General features: G+C 38.1%; 1 protein-coding gene across 1 annotated transcript in view; it reads right to left on the bottom strand.

Moving 5' to 3' along the window:
• The window catches only part of MRPS6 (mitochondrial ribosomal protein S6), a gene marked incomplete at its 5' end in the record, with an annotated part of 34679 nt that extends 19260 nt beyond the window's left edge, over nucleotides 1-15419 (bottom strand). Inside the window, one exon of the mRNA XM_079705293.1 lies at nucleotides 15360-15419. Coding sequence (XP_079561419.1) covers nucleotides 15360-15419 — 60 coding nt within the window. The remainder of the gene's footprint in view (nucleotides 1-15359) is intronic.
• Between the last annotated feature and the right edge of the window lie 6065 nt (nucleotides 15420-21484).

The following is a 21484-nucleotide window of genomic DNA, read 5'->3' as shown; positions in this document are numbered from 1 at the left end:
AGTTCTAAATCAAACAGAGCCTAAATTCTTCTCACATTTCATTAGTTCACAGATGTTTCAGTATTTTGCAGAAACCTCATTACTAACAGCAGGGTAATATTTCATTTCATTAAAAATGCTATTTCTTGACTCGATATTGCATCAATTAACTTATGATAAGTAGATGAACAGTCTATCCAAATAAAGAATGGGTAAGGGAGAACACACACACACACAAACACACACACACTTTGATTATAGTCTTCTGATTAGCTACCCAAATCATAAATTTTAATTCAGTTTTGCCTGATTAAAAAGGAATATATCTCAATGCCTCTTGTTTAAATTCCAGCTGAAGAGTTTACAGAATGAAACTTGGAGCATCCTTTTCTGAAGTAAGGGCTTGTATAATAAAAGATTTGCTTCTCTCCAAAAAAGGGGAAAGGCTACCTAACAAGAATGTAACTTGGGAAAATATCAAAACACATTTTAACTTTGGCATGTCAAGGTCAAATTGCAGACTGTTTGAATGGCCACATTCATTTCACTGTAATTCAAATTACCCAAAAGTTTAAAAAGATGAAGGAGGGGTTAAAAGACTTCCTGTTTATTAAGGAAGCTGCTCAACTTGTCCCATATACCTACCTCATCACTCTTAAGTCAAGGGTCAGCAATCCAGGGCCTGTGGGCCAAATCTAGCTCACTACCTCCTTCTGCAAACAAAGTTTTACTGGAACACAGCCAGCTCATGCATTTACATAGTGTCCATGGCTGCTTTCATGCTAAAAGCAGACTTGAAATTACAGCAGAGACTATATGACCCTCAAAGTCTAAACTAGTTACTATCTGGCCAACCTCTGCTCTACAGTGTAATGGATTGAGGGAAGCTGGCAAGGCCTCAATCCACTCACCCTAAAATGTACCACAGATAATACCATGAGCCTGGGTCACTGAGCTACAGACAGTGAGTTCCCCATGGGATGGGTCCTCAGGTAGAAACACAGGGCGCCAACCTAATAAGGAACATCAGCCTGACTGTTCAAATCACCACAGGGTTCAGAAGGGATTCTACAAGATCACCATTCCACCCACCAAGCTCCTAATCTAATCAATCCAGCCTTTCAACTTCCCTCATTGGTGAAACTTCTAAGTCTATTAAAATAAAAATTTTAGGCTTCCAAAAGAAAAAAAAAAAAGCTCTGCTCAACACAGCACAATGTTCAATTTGTAAAAACATATGGTCTACAGGAAGCACACGATCTTGCTGGCGTAATTCTCATTTACAAGGTCTCTGAACCCTTTAATTCCAACTATTCTAAGAGAGGTTGTGCGCATGTGCTCCTTACGGGCTTCTCTCACCCCATCTGAAAGCAGCTCCTGAAGATTTTCCTCCAACCCACCATATGTCAATGAAACACAATTCTGTTACAGCACAGATTGGAGAGCCAAAAACGTTCACTTGGACAAAAAAAGTATGGAAGAGGAAGAGTGAATGAAATGTGAACGGGAACTAGGAAAACTGGACTCCAGTCGCAGCTCCTTCACTAATGCTATGCCACTCTTTAAATTATTAAATTTAATAATAAATTATTAAAATTTATCCATTTTAAAGTTGTGCCTCAGTTTCCTCATGTGCTAAATTAGTGGTCTTCAACAAATGTTCTGTCTCTATAAGCCTCTCACAAACAACATTTACGTCACAATTCTCAAAATATCCTGGGGGCACAAAGTTTTTAAAAAGTCTCTCTCTTTTCTTCTGATATCCTCATCACCCCAAAGTGCCCCACCCACCTCAGGGACTCTTTATGTCATTCTCATTTACTTCTACACAGCAATTTACGAATATCCCTTCCTCACGGGAATGTAAGCTTCAGGACAGCAAGCACTTTTGTCTATCTTGTACACAACTATACTCCCCAAATCTACAAGAGTCCATATCATGGAGCGGGCGCTAGAAATGGTCGTTGAATAAACTAGCGTATCAAATGTACCTCCCCGAGAGGGTCTCTTGCTTACTTACTCTCATTTTCCCCCCTGAGGGGCTGGAAGTTTCCTCGTTTGTCTAATACAATTTGAAGCCACTTTTCACATACAACATACCTCACTATCAGGGTAGTGACCGTAATACTGAAGCAACATTACAGTACTAGAGTTTTTCTGTTTATTTCATGTAGTGCCAAAACGCTGTTAATACCAATACTACAGTTTAAAAGAATCCAGAATTCATCTAATAGAAGTGAAACCAAATATTTCATGTATTTCAGAAATATAAAGTACAAACATACATAAACATAAATGTTAAACTTGGATTGTTCTAATTATCTGTGATAAGATATAATACTATCCAAAGAATTTACACGAAACAATACTTAAGAAAAGAAAGTTCATCCTAGACAAAATTAAAACCAAATTTTGATCTTATTATTATTAATTACTGGACCTACTGGTGTTCAGGCTACAAAAGAAGGCTTAGGGAAAACCCAACAGCTAGCTTCAAATATTTGCAGGGCTACTATGTCAAAGATAGGTATGTTTTATTTTGATTGGACACTGAGAAACTGTAATCAAAAGGTAAAAATTACAGAGACACAGAGCACTGATGTATAAACAAGAACACACTTCTGAAAATTACAGCTATATGAGTGAAACAGGCTGCCTTGTACAGAACTGACCTTCCCATCACTCGAAATGCAAAGATATGGGATGACCATCGTATCAATCTTTGCACCGGGTGGGAGGTTAGACTTTTTGGCTTCTAAAGCACCTGCTGAGACTAAATTCCAATACTATTCTGGCACCACTCATCATTCTGAAGGACATTCTGACGTGAAACCGCCTTTTTACAAACATTCCAATTGCATGGTGGTGAGGAATACACTACTAGTAAAGTTTGGTGGTGGTGCCTAGATGTATACGAAGGCACCAGCTGTTTTATCCACTATTGCTTTTGCAGTGATCCCCTGCAAAGGTCTCTGGGAAGTCCAAGGCTCCTCAGATCACATTTTGCAAACTGCAGTTCTAGGGATTCTAATGGGCAAAGTTTCTATAAAAAAGAATAAGGAGCAAGGAGATGAGGAAAATAAAAGGAAGGGCATCTCTACTTGCCCCTCAAATAAAATCCCCGTTCAGTAAGGTTATTTAAGCTAAGAATTCATGGGAATATCATAAACACCATCGGTCAATGACCAGTGTTTAATCTAATTAAACTTACTTTCATCCCAGAAGAGAAGCTTTTCAACAAAATTATCTTGTAAATTAGATTCTCTGGCAAAGACAATTTTGAACCAGTGGCCCTAGGGTGCACCCAGCTATCACTACAACACCCTCACGGCCCACCAGGAAATGAAAACCACATGGAATCCACAACATTTAAAGGAGTGAAGCATCCACCTACACCTCGCCCTTCTCACTCTACAAAGAGGAGTGCAACTCCCAGGAGCAAGCAGGATTTAGGGAAGGTAGAGCCAGGTCAGAAAACTGTCAAAACCTGTGAAAATGCAAATGTAAACGCCTTTCCCAACCCACGCTGCATCTTAATTCCAAGGTTAATCTCCTTAAGAAAATGTCCTTGAAATTTACATTTCCAAATAGAGAGAATGTATCTGGAAATTCTGCATTGAGAGTCTCACAGCAATTTGAAAAAGAAAATCTGTGAGCACAGCTTTCAACAGAATAACAAGCTTCCAGGGAAAGCTCTGCCACTAGCAGACCTCAGTTGGAAGCAGAGAATGGACACCACCTACCTCAAAATGTGTGAGGTGCCAGCCCTGCCTAACATCTACAGAGCCCAACTTTGGGAATGATTCCATGGGAATTGTTTTATCAGATATTTTTATGACTCAGTAGAATCTCTTTGCCCCACAATTTATGGAATCAAGAGCTGCAGTCCTCCCAGTAATTAAGGATAAAAATTAATAAGCACAGAAGCTATTTTAAAAATTAGAATAAAATTCAGTAAGGGCAAGTCTAGAACACTAAAAAAAGTAAAGATACATAAATACATGCTGGAACATGATTATACTTACCTATAATGAACTATTATACACTATATAACTTGTAGGTAAGTGACTAGAAAAGTAACTCTTAAAGATTTTTTAAAGGTCAAAGATAGAAAACACTTGAGATCTTTTAACTGCTCTACTACTTTGCCCATGAATCATTAAACCATTTATTTTAAAAAATATAAAATAACTATGAACAGAGACTTAACAGACTTTAAGAAGCGGGGGAGAGGACAGGAGAAGAGACGGGAACCAATACACATCAAGTGTACTGGGAAAGTAACAAATACTCTAATGAGGTGAAAAACGGTTTCTTTTTATAAGCCACTGTTGTGTACTCTGCAAACCGAAAATATCTCAAAATTTTAAAATAATGTTAAATACTGCAAATTCACAGTTCAGACATATCAAGTGGTCATTTAACCGTTAAAGCAACAGATCCCTAAGAGTTGCTGAAGCATGTACTAAGTGAAAAGCACTCATGAATGTGATATTCAATATACACACTCATCTTCATGAGAAACAATTATGGGGGGGGCATCTAGAACTCTCCATTGCAGAACAATTTTAAAATAATCTTAATGGCATAAATCAGCTGTAAAAGAGAAGGTGTATACATCCACATCTGGAAATGGAGTGAGAACAAACTGGATGATTTCTTATACATATACCAAACTCTGTGGGTATCAGAAATATAGGTTGAACCTTACGAAACTGCCATTTGAGAGGATCAAGAACAGTCCAAATATTGACCATTTCTTAAGGCTCAACCTAATAGCTATCCACAAACATTCCTCTCAAAGTGCCTCCCTCAAGACAAGTATTTCCAAGTTGCTCACTGTGAAATCCACCTCCAAAAGGATAGCCACAGGGATATGAAACACAAAGTCCCTGCCCTTTAGAAGTCTGTGATGTAGATATGCAGACACACATAAGTAACTAATAAAGGGAGGGTGAAACACTTCTGACTGGTGGAGATGGCGGACCTCAGCCATACTCTAAAGGCTGAAGAACACCTCTTCAAGAGGTGGAAGGAGCGTTCGTTAGGGTCCTCTCAGAGCAGGTCTGGATTAAGGAGGTTCTGATGGAATTTATATTTGGGGTGGAATCAATGTAGACACTGTACTCGGTACAGGTAGAAGCCATTGCTTTTTTCCACTCGTGGCAGTATTTTTTTTTTGCCTAGAACATTAAGATTTAGTTTCTTCAAACACACTTTTGGTAAAAATGTAAACTTTCTGGAGGGCAATTTGGCAATATATATTAGTTTAAAATATGTATGCCTTCAATGCTACAGCCACTTCTAGGAAATTGCTCTATGAAAACTGTCATACCCACGCACAAGGATTTAGCTATGAAAATACCACAAAATTATTAGGATAGTGAATAAATGGAAATGTAGTTCTTCATAAATAGGAGTCTGGTTCAATAAATTATTTTTACTGACTGAACAAGTACTATGCAGCCATTAAAACAACAGGAATGCTGATCCTTACATACTGACATGAAAATATTATAATAATAAAATAAAGAAAAAACGCAGCATATAGGGTCAGTCCAGTTTTTTCCAAAAGAAAAAAAGTACTAAGATACATATATTTTAAAAGTCTGGATGAATATACAGCTAAACGATACCAGTTTTCCTTAGGTAGTAAGATGAGACGAGTATTCTATTCTCTTCTTTCTGCACTTTATTATCTGATTTCTCTCACAATGAGCAATGAAAAGGTGATTTAAAAACTTTTGGGGTGGGGGTGGGAGCGAATTCAGTTTTGTTTTGTTTTAAGAAGAATTTCTTCCCCTGAGTCTATGCCAATTGCTATCTTACTAGATGCCACAGTTTGTGAATTCTGTGTCAAAGCCCTGAAACTATGCCTCAACATTTAGAACTCATGCCATATCCATACTGATTCCATATCCATATACGTTTTTAAAAATATAATGATCAGGGAGGTATAGATGGAGAGCTTTTCAGTGGTTACTGAAAGAGCCTTGTAAGCTATACGTCCAGCATCATGAGCTCTTACAGCTGGCTGCTCTGTCTCTTGGGAATCAGAGGAAAAGCTGGAATCTCGAAGTCAGGAGCCCAGAGATCTCTGATCTCTGATTCTAGAATCAGAGCAGACCAAAGAGATGTGATGGGAAAAGGCCAACTGTGGCCCTGAAAACACAACAGCCAATGAAAGCAAGATGATGCGAAAAATAAGAGGAGCCTGCCCATTCTATTGCCATGTAGCCAAGACTCAGATTCTTGAGATCTGGGAAATCTGACACAAAAATGTATTCTTTGGACGATATGATGAAAATAAAAAGAACCCAGGGAAGAATGGAAGACAAAAATCAGAGGAATAAGGGTCCAACGACTGCCAGATTCAGCATAGATTAATGCCATGCCAACAGCAAAGTGCAAATGAAGTAGAGTGACAGTTCATAGCATGGCTGAATTTGCAAATATAAAAATAATAGGGTGGGGCTTCCCTGGTGGCGCAGTGGTTGAGAGTCCGCCTGCCAATGCAGGGGACATGGGTTCGTGCCCCGGTCCGGGAAGATCCCACATGCCGTGCAGCGGCTGGGCCCGTGAGCCATGGCCGCTGAGCCTGCCCGTCCGGAGCCTGTGCTCCACAACGGGAGAGGCCACAACAGTGAGAGGTCCACGTACCGCAAAAAAAAAATAATAATAATAATAATAATAATGATAGGATGATCGGTAAAGTAACTTCAGCTGCAAGGTAGGCAGAATGACTTTAAATCATAAACTGGACTTACCTTAAATGCAATAGGCATCCAAGGGACCCCTGCAGCTAGTCCACACAGAGACATAAATACCGGCATTGGTATCAAAAGGCTATAAATGGATAAATGTAAAGAACTAACACAGAGAGCAAGAAGGAAGTCACGATTACATGAGATCCAACTTCACGTGAATTTACTAGTTGTCAATTACTTATGTGCCTAGGTTATCAGTAAACATGAGTAGTTCAACCATAATGCAGTTCTGTTCCTTAATAAACCCACTTCTTTCCAAGGTCTCAACTCCATGTCATTCAGAGGCCATTTAAGGCCAAAAGTGGGGGCTCATTTGCATATAACCAACCATTCCCTTTGTGATTCGCGTAGTCAAGGGAAAGGGCAGAATTACCAAGGCATTCCTCTAGAGCACATTAGAATCATCTGGGGAGCTTTTAAAATGAGATGCCTATGTCTCATCCTCAGATATTTTGATTCTATTGGGGATTCAAAAATCTTAAGCACTAGGATTTTTCAAAGCTTCCCAGGTGTGGACAAAGGTGAAAACCACATTCTAGTAGGAAGCTGGCTAGCTTCTCACCACTCCAACGATGAATGATTCTGGCTGAACTGTAGTTTATAAAGGATTTTCAGCAATGATCTCCTTCAACTCTAATTTAAGGAACATAAATGCTCCACTTTTCTCACAGTAATAATGGTCTCTTTTCTTCTTCTCCCTGAATATGAAAGGACAATCACAACAGGTGACTCCTTGTGGTTAATACTGCCTGAACAGCTGGGAAAATGCCAAAATTAAGGTACCCATGTTTGCTATTCTGAGAACATTCCAAAATCCACAATCCTTTTACTGGGAGATTTCCATTTCTTTCCTCCTCATTCCCCTCCAGATGCACTTACAGATGAATAAAAGATGGGAAACAAGAAGATTGGCAGGAGTCCTGGTTCCTATGGCAGCAAGTAAATGAAATGCCACAGCTCATGAAACTGATAGTGAGAGCAGGCATCAGGTAGACATCATGGAGCTGTACCTGTCTTGTTGATTGCTCGCCTTCATGCACAATTCAGTTCACTGCCTCCGCCTTATATTTCATCCTGTTCAGAGAGTAGAAGGGGGACAGCACTGGAGTGACAGGGAGACCAAGGAGGTAAGAATCAGCAAAGGATGTTGATAGTAGAGACAAAAGGGTTATGAGAAAAGCCGATTCAGATTCTGTGAATCTTCTAAGCATCAGTGTATGGGTTTAGCAAAAATATCAGTCTGACTGGGTTAAGAGAAATTTTTTAAAAATATGCCTCGAAAGAATCAGAAACTTGGGCTTTGGCAAGACAGTCAGATTTGCATACCTTGCTGAACAACACACCAAAAGTGTCATCACCAACTAAGCCACTGCAGTGGTGCGTATTAACTCAAGTGGTGGGAGGAAGGTGCTTACGGGACTACACGGCTCCAAAGAGCAGGGAGGAGAAAGGGCATAAAAGCACAGAGGATCTGAAGGGATCAAAACACCCTTCGAGATTCAGCTACTTCCTAGGAAAAGTGTGCCTTTCCTCCCCTAATCCTATCTTGCAAGTGTAATTATTTAGAAGTACATGTCCTTCCCTAACAAAGCCTCTTCAAGGTTGCTTCCTATTCATCTTTACTAGATGCTGGAGATGCAAAGAACCTGGCACACAGGATGCATTCAATGAAAGTTTGATGAATACGTACATCAAAGAATAAATGGAAAGATAGATGAGAGATGGAAGTTACTAACTGTACTTAATTCAACTAGAAAGGAAGAAAGGATTAAACCAAAAAATGAAATAAAATTCCAGGAGAAATAAGATCTTCATTGCAAAAAGGAAAACATCATATATATATAAAATGCGTATATATAGTGTGTGTGTGTGTGTGTGTGTGTGTGTATATATATATATATATATATATATATATAAAGGCAGAGATACATAATAAAGTTAAGCATATCCTGTTAGTCAAAAACAGAGATGTACATGGTCAAGGAACTAGGAACAAACAGGTGGAAGGTGGAAATAAAGACACAGTGGGAGGGACTTCCCTGGTGGCACAGTGGTTAAGAATCCGCCTGCCAATGCAGGGGACCCGGGTTCGAACCCTGGTCCGGGAAGATCCCACATGCCGCGGAGCAACTAAGCCCATGCGTCACAACTACTGAGCCTGCGCTCTAGAGCCCATGAGCCACAGCTGCTGAAGCCCACGCACCCAGAGCCCATGCTCTGCAACAAGAGAAGCCACCACGATGAGAAGCCCACGCACCGCAACGAAGAGTAGCCCCCGCTCGACGCAACTAGAGAAAAGCCCGCACGCAGTAACGAAGACCCAATGCAGCCAAAATTAAATAAATTAAAAAAACAAAACAAAACATAGTGGGAGACACGTAAAGGTGCCTCCAAACTTCTATGGACATTTGACTCCTAGAGCGTACCAGAGAATATTACAAAAAAACTCAGCCTCCAAAAACCTAAGAAAACTTCTGGTAACTGAGTCAGCAAGCCTCATGTAGAGACAATAATATTTTACAGAGAATCTGCCATAGGGCATGACAATAAAATTTCAAATTAGAATTGGAAGGAGAGTAAAACCCAAAGTAACGATAGCCGTCATTTTGTTGTGTTTATTTCTCCTTCCAGTCTAAAATCAGCAGCATCTACCCTGGAGTACTGCATTCAAACTTGGAGGTCACATATAAAAGTTGTCTAACTCCTAAGATAAGCAGAATTTTTAAACTCCCACTGTGCTTCTGGTTGACAACATGTTCTTTTAGGATAAGGCAGAAACTGGCAACAGGCTCTGAAATTTTAAGCTTCAAATGCTAAGTGAAGAGTGGATACCAGGGTTTCCCAGTAAGTTGGAGTATTCAACATAAGCATGTTATGCTCCCTCCTGAAAACCAACTAGAACTACTGTAAAGGAGTGGTTTTTGTGTGTGTGTGTGTTTTTTTAAACGTACAACTCTGCAAGAATGAGGGAGAAAGGAGGGGAAAACAGCAATTCAATTTTAGAAAAAAAGAAAGCAGGTGGAGAAAAGCAGCAATGGGGAAAACCAAGAGTCAACCATATTTACACTGTAGAGTTCCCCAAAAGATCTGGGAATTGGCAACACTGAGTACACCTCTGAAAATGGGGGTGAGTGGGGGACTAAAATAAAGTTGGTTGAAAGTTTATGAAAGTTGGTTGGACCCCTAGATGCATGTTTGGAGGTTGATTCTCTGGAGTCAGTAAAACAGAAGTACATGGACTGCAGAACACAGGCACAGCTGTAAGAGGAGATATTATACCAAAAAGGAATTAAGAAAAAAAGGCACACTGCATGCTGAAGACCCCTGTGCTCTTCCTCCCGACTGGCTTCGAGAATGATGGCCGAAGGCCTTTTATCCTTCAAAGAACCTTCTGTGGGGAATCTGACCTGTTCTAAAGAGACTGCAGGGGTCATCCAACCAACAGCCAGGCCCTGAAGGCCCAACAATGAGGCCGACAAACTCCACCCACACACTCAGAGCATTTTTTAGTCCACCCCATTGAACATAAGCAAACCACCAAAGATCAGAACACTTTTGTGAAAAGCCTTTAACATGTGAGACCTACACAAACAAAATAAAAACTGGAGGAAACAATGCAGAAGGAGAAAACTTTAGCATCTTCAAAGATGAGAAAATACAGCATACATGAAAAAAGAACAAGGCTATAAAAAAGAAAGATTTGGGGAACAAAGGATCTCTTAAAAATTAAAAACCTGACAGAAATTTAAAAGAAATTTTTTAACATAAGGGTTGGAAGATAAAGTTTAGATACGCCTCTAGAAAGACCAAAAAGACAAAGATGAAAATTAAAAGACTGTATGAAACCAAGTGGACCAGTCCAGAAGATCCAAGACATGAACAAAAGTTCCAAAAGAGGAGAAAAATTACCCCCAGACTGAAGGACACGGGGTTGACAAATTGAAAGAGGCCACTGAGGGCCAGTACAAGTGAAAGAAAAGCTTTCTTCAAGGCACATGATCATGAAATTTTAAAACACAGGGATTAGAAGCTAGAAAAGAATGGTCTTATGTTTACACATTTCTGAAGGAAACTACTTCCCAATCCAGAATTCTATATTCAGCCAAACTTTCAGACAAATGAGTAGAATAAAAACACTTTTAGACATGCAAAAACTTTAATTCTAAGGCACTGTAAAATTGAAAAAAAATAAGTAAATGTGTCAGTATTATCAGATTTCTTGCTGTTGGAGAAGGGAGATACAAACAGAAAGGGGAGGCTAGAAAGAAACCTCTGGTGCTGGTTTACAACTGGAGACATCAGGAGATGTGTACGCGAACTTCCTAGTTCTGTACACTGACCATGTTTACCTCTGTAAGAATGAGCACACCCAGATCTTAGTTTCTAAATACCATACCCTACTAAATGCCTGATCCTGAATGGGTCAGGGAAAGTACAAGATGAGCCTGGAACACTTTGTTGTGCTGGAAAATAAGGAAGAACTCAAAAAATGATGGAACGTGCCACAGGACGCAAACGAGCCTGAAGGGAGACCTGCTAGCTAAATCTGGAAACATCTGAGCAAAATAATGACAGTAATGAATTACAACCCACTAAATAATACATGAGTTCAAACTGATAAATAAATGGGGAAAAGGGGAAACTCTTGATTTCAGTATAGTAAAAAAAAAAAAAAGTTACAAAAATCACTGTTTCACACCACCACAGTAATAACTTATTCAGGCAAGAATTATCAGTGGGGCTTCCCTGGTGGCGCAGTGGTTAAGAATCCTCCTGCCAATGCAGGGGACACAGGTTCGAGCCCTGGTCTGGGAAGATCCCACATGCCACAGAGCAACTAAGCCCGTGCACCACAACTACTGAGCCTGCACTCTAGAGCCCGTGAGCCACAACTACTGAAGCCCACGTGCCTAGAGCCCGTGCTCCGCAACAAGAGAAGCCACCGCAATGAGAAGCCTGAGCACCTCAACGAAGAGTAGCCCCTGCTCACCACAACTAGAGAAAGCCCGCGCACAGCAACGAAGACCCAACATAGCCAAAAATAAACAAATAAATTTATTTTAAAAAAAAGAATTATCAATGGATGCTAAAACTAGGGATTCAAGTTTGATGAGGAATAAGTTATTTACATAAACTCTAATTATCTCCCCACAATTTACTTATTACCAAAGGGGAAAACATTAACTAGACAGTGGAGAGACCTGGTAGGTACCACCCCAATCAAGCATCGAAGTTAACAATAATGAGACAACACAACACATGCCTCTCAGTGTGAGGCTTTGAGGACATATTATTGCTTACGTTGTAGTCCTGCCAAAAATGCATAGTGTGAATCAAATCATGAGGAAACAACCCTAAATAGGGGTGGCATTCACAAAATGACTGGCCTCTACACTTCAAAAATATCAATACCACAAAAGACAAAAAGAACAGCTGAGGAACTATTTCAGACTAAAGGAGATAGACATAAGAGCTAAATGCAATTATCTGGTTTCCAAACTTAAAAAAAAAAAAAAGGTGCTATAAAAGAACATTATTGAAACAGCAACATTTGAATAAAGACTTTAGATTAAAATATCGTACCAGTTACTTTCCAGATTTTGATAATTATATTGTGATTATCCTTGTCTTAAGAAATATATCCCTAAGTACTTACAAGGTAAAGGGGAATGATGTCTGCGACTTATGTTTTCAAACCGTTCAGGAAAGTGTCTGATGAGAGAATGACAAAGCAACTGTGGCAAAATGTTAACTACTATGAATCTGGATGAAAATGATTCCTGGGTTCTTCAACCTATTCTTGCAACTTTCCTATAATTTGGAATTATCTCAAAATTAGAAATGAAAAAACTAAGAATATTTTTATTTATTCAATGTTTTATATATAAAACTCAATTCTCAGTCAGTATTTGCAAGTCCATGTTTACCAAGGTAAAGAATGGCAATAACTGGTGGGGGAAACCCACTGGAACTCTTCATGAGCCAAGAGAAAAGGAACTGAGATACAACCTTTTGAGGGTAGACGTGTTCATATTGAAAATACTTAGTCACAGAAGTGTAAATTTTTCATTTTATTCAAAGTTGGTACAGAAGTGCTAACATTTCCATAAAATAATTACTATACTTCAGTTACAGGACAAAATACCACAGAAAGGAATATACTTTGCAAGAAATGCAGTTCATCTTAAGTTTCCAAATACTTTTAAAGGCTAATGCAGCAGCTGGCAAAATAACACAGAGTACACAAAGAACAGTGTATTTTACAGAGTCAGTAATGAAAACTGACAGCTCTTTAGCAGATTTGCTTCATTTTTTTCATTTTTAAACAGTTAACACTTTTTAAAAACACATTAAACCAAGATCATACATGTCTACAATTTAAAAAATAAGATTGTATACAATAGGTTAGAATAAGTCAAGTTAGAATTGTCATGTATGGTTAACAATCCTAAATCTACAATTTTAATTGTATTCCTTTCAATATGGAAGTAACCTGGTTTATATCAAATTCTACTTTCTGCTTGCAACTAAAACATTGTACAGTGAGATGGACCTGATCAGTCAAGCCTTAAAAAAAAAAAATGCTGTGGACAATGAAGGTACCCTGGAAATCAGCTTACAATTCAAAAAACTCACCAATAACCCAACAACTTGATTTAAAATCACATTTGGTCTACAATGCATAACTGACAAAACAATCCATGTACACAATACACAACCCCAGTGCACAGACTGGTCTCTCACAGAACATTTGAACAAAGCTTAAGAGGCAGGACACTGGGAAAAACATTTTTCAATGCAGACATCTTTTAAAAATGCATTAATACTTACATATCAAAATTACTAGATAAAAGCAGCAGTACTCTGCTGACATTTGGCTTAAAAATAAAGGAATGAATGAAGCAACTTCACAGGATATTAGAAAAGGAATTGGTTTTCTTCTTGAAGAAGACTACTAACTTTTGCACAGCAACTATTTTTGATATCCACCTTATCAAAAAAAAAAAAGGAGAAGAAGAAGCACTGAGAAGCATAACATAGTTCATATGTGATTGCCAACATAGGTCCAGGCAACAGAAGATGGGATGTCCAAGCAAAGAATGGGTAAATCCTCGCTTTATTTTGGAACTCTGTTGGCAATCTATAAACTGAAGCAATATTGGTGGGGGAAAGCAGGGCAACAGATTCCATACCATCATCTGACACTAATGTAATATGTCATTATTTAAAAAATAAAGCTTTTGCATTTTAACAACCCCACAGAAAAGTCCATGAGCAAAAGACTTGTTGATCTGTTTGCCACTCAAAAGTTAGAGATCTCACAGTGAAATTAGAAAATTCTATTTATACATATTTACACCGCTAGGACTACTTTCACCTAGACTAATTAAAGCAATTTTCCATGGAATTACAGATGAAAGATATTCTGCCAAAGGAATCTTCAAAAGCATCCTTTAAGTTCTTAAAAACTATTTTAAATTTAAAAACAAAATTTAAAGGTACAGAACACATTCTACACAGGACTAACGGGTTATTACTGCTTTGCCTTATCACATATTGCTAAGCCAAAGATGTTCCTCAAACCTCTCCTTTATCCTGCATTTCTGGTACCCCTCTCCAGTAACCCCACCAAAGTCTGAGGTTTTACATTCTTAAAAAATGCTGTAGGTCCACAACCTGGCGACTTTTGGCTAGAGGGGGTAAGTCTCTCCCTCAAAGTGCTCAGGTTAATTCTTCTAAAACATGTTCCATTAGTCTATCCCAGCTTTAATCTTCATTCCATATAGTATTAAAGACGATTATCCCTAAGAAGATAAACATACAAAATAGAGGAGAGTGGGAACAAAGCTAGTCACTTCTCTCCATCCTGAGAGTCCTTCCATCTTTTGACATACAGGCAAAATCCAAGACACAAATGTATTTATTCATTGTTTACAAACAGGGACTATTCAGGTGTAGACAGTGAGGAGTAAAATAAGGATAATGTCGAGTTCAAGAAAACACATTACTTTCTTCTTTTGCATGCATATTCACAGATTTCATCTAATCTAGTCTTGAAGCGGGTAATGAGACAGGCAAAAGAATCCTTTAGACTCTTACAACCATTGTGAAAAGCAAAGCAGTTCATTTGGCAGATCTGTCTCAGTTAGTTTGATGCTCGTAACACTTGGATCAAATTCTGCTCTATTAAAATGAAGTGCAGTGAAGCATATGAAAAAATAACTTCATTAAGTTTAGATTAAATTTACGCAAAGATTAAAGATTAGTATTTGCCCTATTAAAATGTGAGAGTTCTCCATGTTTTCAGGGTACTAATGACGGGAGGTAAAATTTCCTAAAGATTTATGATTAAAAAAAAAAAAAATCCAATGGCTCTACAGCTTAAAGCAGAAGTTTGTCAAAATGTTCCACCCACCAAAAACCTAGAAGTCTGTCCCTGTTTCTCAAGTTCCAGATTGTAGGAAAGAGCCCACAGACCCCATTTTAGCTAGTAACCCCCAATACAATTGCAGCATTCTTGACATTGGTATTCTCTCCTCCACCAAAGCAGTACAAACGCACTCAGATTAGAACGCTGAATCCCTTATGATTTAGGACCCCTATCTTGGGTACCTCACTGTCTAGGGCTTTCAATACCACGGTCCTCATCCTGACAACTCGAGACAAACCCATGGTGGGCTTTTTATGCCTGGCACTTGTGGGATAATGAGAATACTGTTAGTCTTGTGCTTTCTACATGTGGAGTTACAAATATGAGGGAACATGGTTTTGTGCTTTCTATGGACACTTACTTTCAGCTTTTTCCTTATCATGGAATGTGAAACTGTTGTCACATATATGTTCTCAGATATGCCTATCCAACCTACACTGGAAAATGATAAAGTTAAAATATACTCACAGAATAAGTAACCTTAAATTTTTAATTAACGATATAAAAGAAACAAATACAGATGAATAAATAACATTTAAGCTGCAACACAAACCAGACTTACCTGGTTCCTTGAACTTAAACAGAGGCTGCATATAAAGTATGTAAATATAAATGTATTTCCTTCACTAGCTATAACAATATTTAAAAAGAGGAATTGTAACAAATAAGAGTTATCTATCAAGAAAGGGAAAGGTGTGAACTAGCAGATTCAATATTGGCAACCAGAAGGCACTAATCAAAACATAAATTTCAGAAGATGATTATATTACGGAACACCCTACAGAATGGCCTTTGCCAATTGGGGGTTTCAATAATATACATAGCAATGAGCTTAATTTCAGTTTCCAACTAGTGTAACAAAAAAGTGAGTTATTAAGGAACGTTCCACTTATAGAGGTATAGGCTACACTGATATATTGGAAAGTTATCCAGAGTAGTTTGTCCAGAGGCAATAAAAAAAGTAAACACTCCTTTATCCAGCAGCACTAGGGTACAAGGTGAATTTCCAATATAAGTCTCCAACAAAGGTGTGGTTATCTACTGTCAACTTGTGCTGTTGCCGAAATCACTGGAAAATGTATTTCCCTCAATGACAGAGTTCACTGACTGTAAACTGTCTTGAACTGGGGTGGGGGGCTCCATTATCCTGGGCAACAATTATAATACAGTGCTTCTCTGAGGAGAGCAAAGCACTGCTCCTACACTAACAAGAATCTGAGACCACTGTGCTTTGTCTTGACTTATTTATTCTAGCATCCCTCTCTTCAAACACGCTATACATCCAGGTAACCAAATCAAACTTTTAAAAGTCATTACATAAATTAAGGTTATTGGTTTAAGTCAAGTCTCAGATTATGGTCCTCCCCGAAAAAGTAAAGTGCACGAGATGAGTAATGATACAGATACATCAAACCTTTTTTGTTTACTTCTGAGTAAAAGACTATATGCCAATGGTTAATTAAGCCTGTTAGTTATCAGATAAATGGGGTGCTTAACCCAAAACAATAAGCTAAATCCTATCTTTTATAAAGGATTTGAGATGGAAACAAACATAAATTATATCAATTCTCTTAACATTCCTTTAAAGGTGAATCAGTAGTTTAAAGCCTTATTCCCAGCCCTGGAGAGAGAAGTTTAAATAAAAACATTTATATGACAACGTGAATAATGGTGTGGGACTCAGTGCTGGCAAAGCCCATCAATTATTTTGAACCTTAGCTAAATTCTGTTGTGGAGTCAAAGTAGTTGAGTATCTACTCTTCCAACAGAGGTGAGAGTTTGACAAAAAGCATACCAAATTAAGAGAAGTTAGCTTAATGGAGGAAAAGGGGTTTGCAGGCCTGAGTTAAGTCAACCAAGAAAACCAAATGTAGTGATCAAAAGATTACTTCTTATGTAATCCAGCTTCATACCTAACTAGTACAAAAGGGTTTCTCTATATGCCAACTGACTAGTTCCAACTTTTTACCTTTAATTACTGCAAGAACAAGGCTTTTCGGCATCAAAACAAACTCCATTCCTCTCTACATTGTGATACCATCATTTCAAAAGGACTGGTGTGAATTTAACTATTCTTGCCTCCTAATTTTTGAAAAATGAGTTTCGAGAATAAAATACTGATGAATTACTAAGGGCTTTTATTATTAGTGAACACGAAGTCTAAGAAAATAATTCTTGAGAACAGCTTAAGCTAATAGAAATTGAGTATATTTAAACACAACTATATTTAGTGAACCACTATTTGGATCCAGACCTTCAAATATCGGGCAAAGCAGCACTTCTGCACACCATGACAATAAGCCTGAAAGAAAGTGAATTAAGCTGACAAAAGATCAAAATAGGAATCTGTTAAGTGTTGAAAGAATAGGTGAATAATTAAAGCAATGTGAGGGAAGACAAAGGGGGAAACCAGTCTCTCTGAATGGTAGGTAGGCATACACACAAATAGGAATATATTCCATTTGTAAAAGTCTGCTCAGGCTAATGTCAACATTAAAATGACTTAAACAATTTAACACCTGGCTAATGATAAATCTTATGAATACTGAAACCTAAAAGCATTTTTTCTACCAGTATCATTAGGAAATATCAGTCATTTTAACCTCAAATATGTTAATAAACTCATACTTTACGATATTTAACATCAAACCAGGGTTTAACAAGCTTGATCTTAGTCACTGTACCCTAATCTATATGCGGAGGGGTTTAAACTAGCTGATAGCAAAGATACCTCAAGTTCTAGAGTTCAATGAATATGATTCTACATCTAACACATTTTAAGCTAATTTTTGTCAAGTCTGCATCACCCAGGTACTTCTCAGCATCTCACTTAATAGTGTTTCTGACTTCTTAAGAAAATTTTGTCCTGGCAAGTCTCTGTACTCGTGTAATTTAAAAACAATGGTCTTTATACATCTCTCAACCCAAACTCAAGAAATGCTGAGGTGTCACTACTAGATACCCATGTGGTCATATTCAGCCATCATACCTCAGATGAAAATGACACATGGGAGTAAAGTATAAGAAAAGCAAGTAAGCCGAATACTGCCAAGTGGGAACATTGATGGGTCTAACCTTTTAATAGCTAATAATATAGCAGCTCCATAGGGTGGTAAAGAATGAGAATAACCCATAGCTACATTAAATGATATCTAAAGAGAGGGGAAGATCCATACACCCAATATAGGGAAGACAGCAATGGACTGAGAAATGTAGAGACTTAAAGGTTCTAATCACCCTGGACAAGACTTTCAAGCCCCCACTTAGCCTCAGGTTAGAGAACTGAGTAACAACCTTCCCACTCAATTCTTAAAATGTGAAGTTTCAGGAAGTGATGGGCCCCCACTAATTACTTGACTTGCCATCCCCAAGAGCTAGGGCTTTGTGACCCAGGCCAGCCTCTTTGTGCAAACAGACAATGGATCCTTTGAGCCAAGTGAAAAAGAAGACTTGGGAGATCAGATCTGCTGGATTTAGGCCAAAGGACACAGCACCATTGCTACTGCTTGATGCTTCTCTAACCAAAAGATAAGAGTGACAACCTCACCAGGAAAGAAAGGCTGGGGAAAAAGACTGGCTCAGCTGTTTGAAAAGCCGCTTACTGTCTTGGGTGGGAGGACAAAATATTCTTAGATGAACAGGGAAATTAGAGGTACCACAAAGGAACCAATAATCATTCTGCATGTCAGGGTAATAAGCTCTTCTCATCAGATCTGGAGACTAAGATTGCCTGAGAGGACAAAAATCTAAGAACTGGGGATACCATTAACAGCAGATAAGACAACGTTTTTCTCCACCTTTGAACACCAGTGTCCTCGCTTCATTCTGACTCGTAGCTAACTACTGTAGTCAATCACTCTTAGCCAATTCTGAACCTCAGCTTGAGCCAATATGAAAACATATACATGTTAATGTCTAGGTATCAATGTCATCATTTAGGACCCATTTAGTTAGTGTAAAGTACGACTATGTTGCTAGCTTTAAGACAGACCATGTATCATTCCATGAACAATCATTCTAATGAAATACAGACTGAAGAATGGTCCCCTGAAATGAAGTTGCAATCAGGAATTCACATACTTACTCAAGCACATTATCTATTATTGGGAAGCAATAAGTAGGGCAAGCTTCAGGGACTTCAGTCTAAATAAAATGTTTATACTGGCAAGAATAAACAACCCTAATGGATATGCTAATAATAATTCCTTATTTACAAACATTAGTACTCTAAACTTGACCTACTGCTATATACACATGAATAGACACAAGACGATGTATTTTATGTATCATACTAAGACAACAGCAGAGAGAAGGTAGGGCGATGCTAATATCCCAAACTATTAGGAGTCAACATTAAATAAAGGGGGGAAGAATCCACTTAAATACCACCTATTCATTTATGCTTTTAATAGAAGGGGTAAGAAGGCTGCTCAGCCAATATGTCAATCCTCACTGCTGAGTTACACAGCAAGGTGTTCAGAGTCAAAGAAAAATTTTAGTTCCTACAACTTAATGTCAATTTGAAAAATCTAAGATCCTACTATTTCCCCAAATATCAAAAGGCTGTCTCAAAGGAAGAACAGTTCCTTTGAAAAAACAAGAGGACTAACCATGAATCCAGATTTGGACACCTGGTTTTCTGTTCTTCCCAGCAGACTTTGTAACCTTGGACATGTCACAGCCTCAGCCTCCACACAAGAAAAGGATGGTCCTTATTTTTATTTGGCCCCCAGCTCATAAACCTTAAGAATGAAATTGAGAACAAAATTCCACAAGGCACTCTAATAAGCTCACAGAAATCATACTATTCATACATGAATTATTTTTTCATCTACAGACTCAGTCCTTCAGAAAGCCCCCTGGAGATGGGAAGACATTATGCTACCTGACAATTTCTAAAATCAACTTTGAACTAATCAAATCCATCATAATGAAACTAGTTTATAAATACAAAAAAATTTAAAGTCATTAGGACAGAGTTTTGATTCAAAATCTACAAAAATATCTAAAAAAGTAATAATTTTCCCCTGAAGAATAAAGGTTAATAAAATCATGCAATTTAAAAAATATCAGAGATTACAGAAAAGTCAAAGTAGATACACAATTAGTTTCCTTCATCTGTCATGGAGGAAAAAGGACAGGACACACAAAGAACTACCTAATCTGTAGAGCTCTTCTCAAACGTCTTTTGTACCCTGTCCTCATGAAGGGAATCACCCTGTGAAAAATGGATTCTCTTCCAGGAAGGCTGTAACTGGGTACGAAGCCATGTCAAGATAGAGGGTCCTACAATTAACGGAAGTCCTGTAATCTCCTCTACAAGACACACTACGAAACCCGTAGAAGTTCTTGTTCATGGCACCTCTTGAACATGCTATCCATTCTACAGAAAAACTATACTGACAATCCACCGATGGCAAAGCACGCACTCTTGAGTTTTCTGTTACTGATGGTCAGTTTGCATCGAAATATCATCACACTCTAAGTCACTGTCAACTTTTTAAACAAAAATGTAGAGGCTGTGTACACATGGCAAGTCTTCTGAAAAAAAAGTAAATCGGGGAAAAAAGACTTATCAAGGATACAATATGATCTGAGAAGTAAATTTTCACTCTAAAAACTCAACTGCAGTATCTCATGATCTAATCAAGTAGGGCAACCCAGCACAAAGGCAGAGTTAATTCTTCTTCAAATTTCCAGACATATCTTCCAAATGGATCCACTTGGGAAGGTACCTGGCTAATAAAGAATGTTACCAAATGACAAGAACAAAGCTAGAGAATTAATGAAGTATGAGAACATGAAAATTCCAAGTGAACACACGGCAAAAAGTCCAATATTTAGTATTAGACTATCACCTGTTCAGCTTTGTCGATCAAATGCTGCTTAGGGGATGTTAATTTCCAAACTATATAAATGATCTTAATTTGGTCAGTAAATCTGGGGATCATCAGCAATGTTTACTTCATTTTCTCCCCCATAATCATTTACAATACAATCATGACGTACAACTTTATAAAGACAGACTTGGTGGTCATTTGAGTACGGTTCACTTAAACTTCAAAGTAGGAAAAAAAGAAAAAAACAACTGGAATAAACTTTTTTCCCAACATTCCATATACTGGTGGTACAAGAATAGCTATAGGAAAACATTCTTCTTCCTTTCTTTCAGCATTCAGAATCCATAGGCTCATGCTAACAAAACGAACCTGGCAAACGAACTTGCCCTGAAACAAGCACATGTTAGCGATTTTTAGTACATAATTGATTATACAATGTCTACAAATTCAGTTTTTTAAAATGGAAG

This window comes from Hyperoodon ampullatus, assembly GCF_949752795.1.
Source record: "Hyperoodon ampullatus genome assembly, chromosome: 5".
Taxonomy (NCBI): Eukaryota; Metazoa; Chordata; class Mammalia; order Artiodactyla; family Ziphiidae; genus Hyperoodon; species Hyperoodon ampullatus.
The sequence above is the reverse complement of the archived record's forward strand: the minus strand, read 5'-3'. Positions and strand labels throughout refer to the sequence as shown.